The following is an 11,236-nucleotide window of genomic DNA, read 5'->3' on the forward strand; positions in this document are numbered from 1 at the left end:
AGCCGCCAAACAATATTTATACTTTTACATCAAAGGGATCCAGTCAGACAGCATATAAAAACTCAACTCAGAAGATACTGCCTCTGGGTATCTGAATGTAAACTAAGTCATGAAGTGTGAATCTGCCCGCTTTGGATCAATCTAGGTCAATTCATCTTCTCATGATAATATTGATTTTTTTAAACTACACCATCAAGATAAAACTGAATCAAATGAGACGCATTGGGTCTGGAGGGCTAAACTTCTGCCTTTGTTACCAATTCTGTTTGTTTTTACCCATAATGCAGTTCAGCTTTCAATGGTGACTCTCAATCATAATCTTTCTCTCTGACAGCAAAGGGAGCAACACTAGCTCGTTTTTTATTTCATCCCCAGACGCAAGCGCATTTGAGGAAGAGAGCACATCTCTGATGGAGGGAGAAAGAAGAGAGAAAGGTTGTTTCAGGGTCAGCAAATGCAGGATTACATGCAAGAAAACAATTTCATTCATCCCTGTTCATGTCAGTCGTGGTTGTTTGCAAAGTTGTGCTCATTTCACTTCAGTCCTTTGTTTTGCGTCTGGCTGTAGACCTATTATGTATGCAAAGCTGTACATTTGCATCAACAAAATTAGCTTCTCACAAGCAAAAAGTTCCCCTGTGTGTCTGTGTGCTTGCAACAGATGTTTGTCGGTTAAGTTAGTCATGTCATTCTCATCTGCATGGCAGAGGAAGAAGCAAAATACAGTGTCCAGAGCTACAATGCAGCCAATGTTTAATGCATGACAGGTCTTTACAAGACCAATAATTAACACACTTAACCAGTAGACACAGGCTATAAATACAACACTTCACAGGGAACAATTAATACAGACATACTCAATTAGTGTCTATGTAGTATTGTGCAAAAGATAAACAGGTTAAAACAGGAAGTTATTTGCTTTAATGCAGGAGTGTAATCAGGCAAGGCTTTTCAATAAGAATAAAAAACAAAAAAACAAACAAAAAAAAAAACTACTATTTATAACTCCTCCTAGACTGTTGCTATGATTTTCATGAAAATCAAACCAGATCATCTTTAGACCATACCGACAAAAAAATCGAAACCGTTCTAACAAAAAATTCGCCAATTTTGCCAAAAATCTTGTCGGCCATCTTGAACTTTGTCGTAAAATGCTGTAATTTACAAACACATTGACGTATTCTTATGAAATGTGGTATGTGTATTTGCCACTGGTCTGAAGGTGCTCAAAAAGTTTTTAGGACAGCGCCCCTTGTGGTCAATAACTATTTAAAAAATAAAAAAAATGTTAATAACTTTTGATTGTTTTTTCCTATTGTCATGAGACTGGTCTTGATAGATTCGTTGGATCATGCCGAGAACACCCTCAGCTGGCAGCATGGGTTTTCAGTGTGAATGCTATGAATGAACACACAAAATTAGAGACAGCTTTGCGATCGACTGTACAAATAGATTTGACAATGAATTGCTGCAATTCACAGAAACAAATGGACCCCAGGCAGCGAAACACGGATTTGCAGTTATCGTTTTATGTTAATATGTTGATTTTTGCTGTAAAATCATTTACATTTATGCATTTAGCAGACACTTTTATCCAAAGCGACTTACAGTGCATTCAGGCTATACATTTTTTTTTTTCTATCAGTATGTGTGTTCCCTGGGAATTGAACCCACAACCTTTTGAAACGTTTAATTGAATAACTGAAGTGGCCGAGTGGGCGTGTTCTGGCAGGAAAGTGACATCAATGCATACCCTCTATACCAGTTAATCGGCTGAACTTCTTGTCCACCATTTTGATTTATGCTGAAAACTTACTTTTTCTAACTCCTCCTAGACCAGGACTTCACCAAATTCAAATCAGTTCATCTTCAGACCATACTGGCAAAAAGTTATGGATTTTGTGTCAATAGACAAAACATTGACAAATTTGATGGCATGATGCCAATCTGCTCCTGAGGCTGTATCTCTGCTTTGACTTATTGACACCAAACTTAAGCGTGTCATTGTCACCTCATACTAAACACTACATCAGTTTGGTAATACCTACTGGTTAAAAGAGATAAACAATAAAATCATATTACTAGATATAATTTTTAAAATGTATTTAATGGCTCCTAATTTGCCATTTTGCCATGTTGTGCATGGCCTCTGAATTGCTGCTTGCAGTTATATTTTTGTATCACAGGATACAAAGAGCACCGTAGTTACAGGAGTTTCTGAAACTAAGAACTAACAAACAGATGAATACAGTGTTACAGCTGAATACAGGTTTCTTTTGAAGTGTAATGTTGCTGTTTCTAGAAACGAGAGTAGAAAACTAGGGCAGCCTTCTCTTATTTATAGTGAAGCAATAATCAGAATTTGAACCAGTGCTCAGCCCTCGTTAGCCATTAAACCAGGATTTAAAAAATGAAAGATTTCAAAGCAAAATGAATTTTTATGTGTTTGCAGAGTGTTCTGGATGGTTGTTAGGGTGAATATTATGCATGGTGCAAGTTCTGCAGCTAAGTTTAGGGATGATTGAAAAAACACAGATGCTGTGCAATAGTAATAGTAATCAAAGCTCTTTGTCTGATAAGAAACAGAACCTCCATATGGAGCATAAATATGTTAGAAATGTGTATAAAAAGTGACTGAGAGAAGGAAAGATCTCTGTCCAAATATATTTCTGGCTTTAAGTTTGCATGTATCTTTTTCAGCTTGTGTTTTTTCCATCAGCAATGTCAGTGTTAAAGCCTGCAATTGATGTTAGCCTCATTAGCCCTCCGGTGAAAAAGTGATATAAAGTGGGTCTGGTAACCCCCATGAGGCTTTCAATAAACCTGATAGCATTTGTCACGACTGATGTGTTGATTACATGGATGTGTGTGCTGTATCTCAGCGTGACTCCTGCTCCACATGATAAGGTAAGGCAGGGGGAGAGACAGAGAGAGCGCTGGAACGCGTCTGACATCAGGAATGCTATGATGAGCTAAATATAATACTTACTGAGCACCAGAGACAGCGGCACTGACATGCATTTTCATACACACACAAACACACGCTTGAGTCTCACACATCTTCACAATCACATGACACCCAGGAAGTCATCGGCTGCCTCCTGTCTCTGTATACAAATCAGCTAGAAGATATTTGAATAAGCTGCATCCTCTTGAGAGACAGGAGAGGAGGAAATATTCAGACCTGTGATCACGTTAAGTAGGGCAAGTTGAAGGAAAAATGGGATTATGGATTTGTAGAAAGCAAAAGCGATAGAGATGCTTATGTGGAGGTGAGAGAACGTGAGCAAAGTTTCATTTTTAACTGAAGAGGACTTGTGGGTGAGCCAGAGACCTATGGCATTCAATCTCCGAACTACAAATATCTTTAAAATCCCCTCCTACCCATTTCATGACATCTAATTCTAGAGACTGTGGATAAGATTGTAATCCTCAGGATATCTGGACTCAAGCTAGCCTGTCCTGAAATAACACACCCTCTCACACAAATACACTCTATTTGCATGTGGAAAGGTATTAAAATATGTTTAATTATCATTCACAAATATTTAAGTTCATCCCGTAAGAGATTACAGATAGTAGGTTACAAGACAAAATCAAACATCAATATGTAAACAAATCTGGCACATCCGAATCTCTAGAAATATCCCCAAAACTCGATAGTACAAACGGCACATGAAAGGAAATATCTGGTCAATAACACACTGTAGTTAAAGGTCAAAATGATTTTTATCTCTAAGTTTTTTTTTTTTGTTTGTTTTTTTTTTTCACTGATAAAATCAGAAAGCGTATTAGGTTTAGGCTAAAAAAAAAAAAAAAAAAAGGTTTAAAATTTGCATCAAGCAAGAAGAGGGAAGGACAAGATATACAGTACAGTAAATAACCAATCAGTTTTCTGCAAGAGCTGAGTCCATCTGGAGATAATGTTGCACAGCACACACTCAGTTTTATCTGACATTATGTTTATACATCACATTTACATGATTGATATCACAGTAGATAAACAGACTGAATCCATCAAGTCTCTTTTTGCATGATTAGGCAATTTGGAGGAGATGCAAATATTGCGTCTATAGTTTAATGTCTCCCTCTATTGGCAAGTAAAAGTACAAACAACCAATGGTTAAACTGATAATCACGATTATATTGCTCAAAAATTTTTGTTAAAGATTGTTAAAGGTAAATAGCACAAGTTGCCTCATGAAGGAACACAGACAAGCTGTATCCTCTTTCATTTGAGCAGAATATCACAATGGAGATCACTAAACTACATGTTTGTCTGCCTTTTCAGATCATTTTTACCAGTACATAGACAACACATGTCCTGTAAGTAATCATGCACCAATCACACTAATAATGCCCGTAAATTCTAACAAGAAAATATGTACAGTCCACATTTTAAAAAAAATTATGCAATCATTTTTCCCCCATGATAGTTCCTGATGGTTCCTGAAGCATCAGAATGACCAAAAGAAAACTCACTGTAAAGACAAAGGTGTGATACTCAATGAGGATACATGTCAGCCTATATACTTAAAAATACATACATTCATACATACATTAATTTAATGTATTTAAATTAAACAATATATTTTGACTCACTATGTTAGAATTTAGTGCAATGTATTGTGAAAAGTACCTCTATGTCAGTGAAGAAGGAGTGCTCATGATTTGTGTTCCCAGCTTCCCGTTTAAGCACAGTAAAGTGATTAATAACATTGTGCTTCTCCAAGCTAAGACCATTGTCTCTGAAGGACAGAACAGCTGACAACTGCTTCTTGCTAGAAATGAAAAGTGAAATCCATTATAGCTATACTACATGTGTTAATAAAGTGAACAACACAATGTTTTGTTTTAAGTAATATATTCAAAGCCATTATAACTTACCTGATGTCTGGGTAATTACTAACCAATGGATGTAAAAGATCTTTTATATTTTTCTCAGTTTCCATTCCAATAATGTCACTAAGGTAATTTCCCAATGGATAAAGCCACTTTAAGGATGATCCCTAAGTACACAAAAATATTTTCAGTGCATCTACCTTGTAAAAAATAAAAATAAAAATAACAGTTGTATATTTCACACTATTTGATACTGGACTGTATCTTACCATTTCCACAAATAGTTTCCTGAGTTCATTCCACTGTTCTTTCAATTTTATGGCAGCATCTTCATTTTTGGGTTTTTTGCATGAATATTTTTTCTTCATCAGCTGGGAGACATATTCTTTGGCTACATAATAGTGCACATCATTCACGAAAATCTGTAAACATAGACACTGTGTTTAAAGTGGCTCCCTGCAGCTGTTATTAAAAAGCATCTCTGGGCAGATGAGAGGAGACTCACTTGGACTGATGGAGCTCTCATGGATTTACAGAGCCCAGAATAATTCTCAACTATAGAAATCACTTCTTTAAAATCTTCATCTGTTTTCAGCCATTTTTTTGTCATCATGCCATCCATGTAAGGCTTTAGGGATGAAATGACACTGTAGTTAGTTATAATTTAAAAATGATAATGCTCTTGACTAGTTATGCAGAATTTCAGATTAGGAGGATCTTTAAGGAAAAGTTTATCTAAAAAATAAAATTATCTAAAAATGTAGTCCCTCTCAGGTCATCCAAGATGTAAATGAGTTTCTTCATGGGAACAGATTTGGAGTTAAGGGTGCATTAGGGTGCTATCAGAATTGAAAGTCAGAAAGTCCAAACAGCTGATAAAAACATCACAATAATCCAAAAGTAAACCACATTATTCTAATCTATAAATTAACATCTATAATTCTGACGGCACCCATTCACTGCTAGGCCCACCTTGACCTCAGATTTGAAATGATCCATCAGGGTCTGTCTGAGTCTCTGAGTCAGTCCATCCACTTCTTTTTCCAGCTTCTCCACCTGAGCTGAACAGCTCTCTTTATAGCACTGCAAATTCTCTCTGTAACATCAACAATGACATAACATGACATGACATGACACGACACACACAGGGACTTCGAAGACTGATATTAAACATGTTATAACAGCACATTTCAAAGACAGCTGAAGTGATCGTGAAATTAAATCAAAAGATGTACTTTAAAAAGCCCTTGAGTTCTTCAACTAATGTAGCTGCATTTCATAGGAATTTTAACTACAATACATTTTCATTCAAATGTAAATGACATGCATTTAAGAGTCTGAAAATATTCATTCAGTTCACACTTAAGTACGTATATTCTGGCCCCACTTTATATTTGGTGGCCTTAACTACTATGTACTTACATCAAAAAAATAAGTACAGGGTATTTTTTGTGTTTATATTGTATTGCAAAGCACTTTTGCTGCTATTGAGGTGGGATACAGGTAAAGTTAGGAACAGGTTTGGAGGTATGGGTAGGTTTAAGGGACCCACCCTTAAAGGTGTAAGGGATTGGTCAACAGTGTAATAATAAATGTAATTAAAGAAATTCTTTACGGTACAGTACTTTATTTTACAGTCCTGTTCCTCATGTACACACTATGTACTTATTATAGTAATTACAATAACTAGGTAATAACTAGGTACTAACCCTGAACCTACCCCTAAACCTACCCCTACCCCATGTAGTTACTAGGTATTACCATAACTTTATTAGGTAGGTACACTGTAAGTACACACACTGTAAAATAAAGTGCAACCTTCATTACAGAAGTAATTACGTTTTTAATTAAGTAATTAAGTACAATGTAAAAACATTTATGTACACAATAATGCATGGTATCAAATGATTAAATTAAATTTAAGTACGTAGTTAAGGCCACCTAATATAAAGTGGGACCTATATTTTTTTTTTAAGTATATTATTTCCAAACTAAGTATGCCAAAGTGTACTCCTTTTTCACAAGGGTAGCATTCTTCTCGTAGTGAACTTACTTGAGTGAACTGAAACTGTTGATGTAGGTGATGTGATATTCTACCCAAAGACAGCAGTCCAACAGGTCAGAGGTCAACAGAGAGACAGTGTGCTGTGAAAACTCTTTTTCAAATCTAAAACAGAAGGAAACTGTCAGAGAAGGAAAGGTGCAGAAGTGATCTCATGTTAATCTATAATAATACTGTGATGCAAACCTTGTATAAAACGGATTTAGCTCCTCTAAACAGGAGCTTACAACTGACTTCCCCAGATTCTCATCGATCTTCTCAAGATTCCCAGCATAACTCGCTATCAGCTAACAAGACAAATCAATAGGAGCAATTATAAAGACTATTTCAAGTGTTTTCAGAATTCTGAGATGGGTAGACATCATACATGAGCTCTGCAAGGAATTTATAATGCTTGAAAATTAAATAAATAATGCTAAAATTACATTTTAATTATTATAGAATATAAAAGAATTAATACAACTGATCAAATTTAAGTCCTGACCTGACAAATGTCCTTGTCTATTTTTGACGAACGGAATCCATCTTCTGTTATTTCAGGAGATTTCTTCTTTTTCCACACTTCTGTTTCAAGTATGATGAAATTCTCCAGTTTAAGTTTAAAGTCCTCCTGATATCAAATATGGAATCACAGTAAAAAACAAACTTATGTAAACAAGTTGTATGTTTTGTATTAATATATAATTCGGTAAACTCTCTTTCCTTGCAGTAGCTCACCTTTTGGCAATGACAGTAAGAGGTTTTTATTTTGTTCAGATCCTCTTCCATTATAAGAGCTCTCTGATGGCCTTGCAGATCACTGCGTAACACAAAAGAGATACAAATGAATTGAAACATGCAGTAAGCAATGATGGATCGTTCAGATATTTCTGTGTTTTGTTCTTAAAACCTCACCTGGGGTAGGAATGAATAATGAAATCTAGTAGAGCGTAGTAATCTTTCAGCTCTGTCACCTTTTCCAGAAGACTCTTTAGATGCTCTCCTATAGCCTCACGGTGGCAGGACACATAGGTTTCAAATACATTAAAGTCTGCTGGATATGAGCTCAGAAGCTCAGTCTTCACTTTTCCCAAATGCTCCACCACAGCATTACCCAGAAGCCCCAGATGCACTGGCAGCCAGGAAGCATTCTGCTCGCGGCTGTCCAGAGGAACTTTCTTCAGTGTATCTCGAACACCGTTTAGTACCGCATCCCTCCATGCATCCCTCCATCCCTGCATCGCTCCTCTCTCTCCCTGTCTCTTCTCTTCCTCTAGGATAATGGTGGCCACATACACCAGCAGCTCTTTATTGCACGAGGGAAGAGCACTGGAGTTGCGTACAATGACAGACATTTTGTCCATTAGTGCACCATACAACAGATTGAGGTCTTTCTCTTTATTAACCAAATCTGAGTGAGATTCTCCTTCCACCAGAGCGCTCGGTTTTAACTTGAGCTCCAGGGAAAGCAGGTTCAGATATGCCTCCTTCAGCATGTCTGTTTGTATATAATCTTTGATCTGCGAATCTATTGAGAAAACAAAGCAGGAATGAGAGGGTGTTGTGTGATTATATGAGAGCAGTAGCCTATGCATTAAATGTGCTGTATTTACTAACACAACCTAACTAGAGATTTACCTGAGCATGGCTTTAGAGGAATCTCTGTGGTCTTAAATTCAAATGTCTCTGGGGTAACTTTCTCATCTTTATCCTCTGATTTAAATGTTTTTAATGACCGTATAGATTGTTTCTTTTTAATGTGCCCATCACTTTTTCTAAAAAGAGAAAATCTGCGAAAGACACTCTTCACTGTGAAAACAGAAAATATTATAACAAATTATACATTTTAAACCTCAAAATCATATATTTTTTCCTTCTCAAAATACCTATAGATGAAAAAACAACAGTAACACTTATTCTATGACTGTCCCAAAAGTCTTTTATACAGACTATAACGATGCATCCACATTTCACTCCAGCACATCTATCCAACTTTGAGTATTGTGTTTTGTACAGCTTTGTATTGTATCGTATATTGCATAGTTTACGTTATTTCACATTTTGTATTGTACTGTATAGTGTATATTAGTATTAGTATTGTACACTAGCACAGCTCTTATACACATATTACAATAATGACTTAGCAGGTTGGAAATATATTTTACTCTATTCTGTTTATGCAAATCTAGTTATTTAAATTTCATTGACAATGATATATTTACCATTAGAAGTGGGAGATTTTTCCATTGTTACCTCTAATCCAAACTGAATGATTCTGTACATTACATGAGATAGGAAAACAGAACATATTATGAAATTAAAACATCAGCCAAAATCATATTTTAATATAGTGCTTTATTTAATGACACTTATCACTGACTTTTCCTCACTGATTCTTATCAGGCAAATTTTATATTGGTTAGTCAATTATTTACTAAAAAAAAACAGCAAGACGTAACAAAAACAGTAACCTTTAGCATAGCGATGACACTAAAAACAAACATCGGCTCTTGCTAGTTTCTAACTCACCAGCAAAACACTAAACCTTAAAATAAATCACAGCAATAGTAGGACAGTACAGTAACAAGGTAGAGTTATGATAATAATATACGGGAAATATTAAAAACATAAGTGAAAATAATATAAAGGGTTGTCATTCTTTTTACATTCACTCTCAGACTCACTGTCAAATTAAATGACTTTAGTGTCACCTCTAAAACATGAGCCGCTTTTCTATATTTTCTGCACCCGGAATTAAAAGATTTAAAGAACACATCATGTTTAAGTGAATAATGTGTAGCTCTTACCTGAAACCTTTTCAGGGAATGTTCCGTCTTCTCAAAGCACTGAATATAAGGTAGTAACATTACTTTCACTTTCATCTATACTTGTATAGACACGTATGTGGCTTTTATGAAAACCAGTGGGAGGCTTTTATCAATGGAAGAATATTTTATTTGATTAGTGGACAATAAAAGAAGTCTCCAACAACAAGAACAACTGCATTTGCTCTACTTCAGAGGCCCCTGAACAAACAAAAACATGCAGCCAAAAGAAATCGATTACACTGTCACAAACTGCCCTTCCCAGAATCCACACACACACACACACACACACACACACACACACACACACACACACACACACACACACACACACACACAGAGACACAGAGTTCTCGCCAGGCCCGTCTAGAGCCAAGTGATATCAATTCTAAGTAATCTCTTTGTCTCCATGTCTTCTCCTACTGATTCTCCCTGTGTACAGTATGTGTGTGTGTGTGTGTGTGTGTGATGTGTGTGTGTGTGCACGTGTTTTTGTGACATATCAGGACACAACTTTTTATAATGACATGGGTATGACACAGGTATTACAAGGAGAGGGTGACTTATGAGGACATAACCCATGTCCCCATTTTTCAAGACACTTATAAACCATACAGAATGAGTTTTTTTTTTTTGAGAAAGTAAAAATGCACAAAGTTTCCTGTAAGGGGTAGGATTAGGTGTAGGGTTGGTGTAGGGCGATAGAATTTACAGTTTGTACAGTATAAAAACCATTACGCCTATGGAATGTCCCCACAATTCACAAAAACAAGCGTGTGTGTGTGTGTGTGTGTGTGTGTGTGTGTGTGTGTGTGTGTGTGTGTGCATGTGCTCTACTCTGCACCTGCAATGGATGTTGTGGATTTGTTACATCCACAATTTGTCATCCAAGTCATTACTCATCTGCCTTGTGTTAATCTTGCCATTGGTTCAATAAACCTACCATTGCTGCAGTATTCTTGTTCCCTCTCATTCCTGTCATGCCTGACAAAATCTAACATTAATGTTTATACATCCATTTAGTTACAAATTGACAGAAAGTACCATTAACATAGTCCCCATGCTCTGTTAATTATTTTTATTTGTTTTAACAACATAGATGTCACTTCATTAGTTTGCATAATAAAATAGTATTTCAATAATAATAAAACAAATTCTTTAGATTTTTATACAGGCCTTCTAACCATTTGTAAAACACAATACAGGAAAACCCTTAACGACACTCAAAAAACGCTTAACGTGAAAAACGCTTAACGTGGCTTAATGTACTAAGACAGTGATATTAACAGACCAAACTCACTAAACGTCATACTAATAAAGTATACTATCTACAAAAAATCAAATGAGCCCTGAATATGATCTCAACGCGTTTAATAACACAATAAGCCTTTTCCTACCATAGAAAACCGTGTTATTAAACGAGTTGAGATCATATGGCTCTGATTTTTTTTTATACAATTTTATTTCAAATACATGTAGAAACAGCGCATCCTTGTGGTGCAGATGATACAGAAGAGCATGCGCAGCA

The 11,236-nt window shown here is 36.0% G+C and overlaps 1 protein-coding gene across 1 annotated transcript; it reads right to left on the bottom strand.

Moving 5' to 3' along the window:
* Positions 1-3,509: 3,509 nt before the first annotated feature.
* Positions 3,510-9,989, bottom strand: si:dkey-45k15.1 (exocyst complex component 3-like protein 4). The gene is made up of 14 exons (XM_019117193.2): positions 9,691-9,989; positions 9,106-9,158; positions 8,522-8,692; positions 7,799-8,411; positions 7,622-7,703; positions 7,389-7,514; positions 7,091-7,191; positions 6,896-7,009; positions 5,815-5,938; positions 5,348-5,470; positions 5,112-5,264; positions 4,888-5,009; positions 4,640-4,781; positions 3,510-4,481 (listed from the first exon to the last, which is right to left on the bottom strand). The coding sequence occupies exons 2-14, from the start codon at positions 9,128-9,130 to the stop codon at positions 4,479-4,481; spliced, it is 1,899 nt and encodes a 632-aa protein (XP_018972738.1). The 5' UTR covers positions 9,131-9,158; positions 9,691-9,989; the 3' UTR covers positions 3,510-4,478.
* Positions 9,990-11,236: the final 1,247 nt, after the last annotated feature.

This window comes from Cyprinus carpio, chromosome B13 (assembly GCF_018340385.1).
Source record: "Cyprinus carpio isolate SPL01 chromosome B13, ASM1834038v1, whole genome shotgun sequence".
NCBI lineage: Eukaryota > Metazoa > Chordata > Actinopteri > Cypriniformes > Cyprinidae > Cyprinus > Cyprinus carpio.

Excerpts from the sequence above, each read along its gene's own strand:
- si:dkey-45k15.1 (XM_019117193.2), bottom strand. The coding sequence starts at position 9,130 with ATGGAAAAATCTCCCACTTCTAATG. Across the intron at positions 5,939-6,895 it reads AACAGTTTCAGTTCACTCAA|AGAGAATTTGCAGTGCTATA; the intron begins GTAAGTTCACTA and ends TTGATGTTACAG. Across the intron at positions 5,265-5,347 it reads TGAGAGCTCCATCAGTCCAA|ATTTTCGTGAATGATGTGCA; the intron begins GTGAGTCTCCTC and ends CTATGTTTACAG.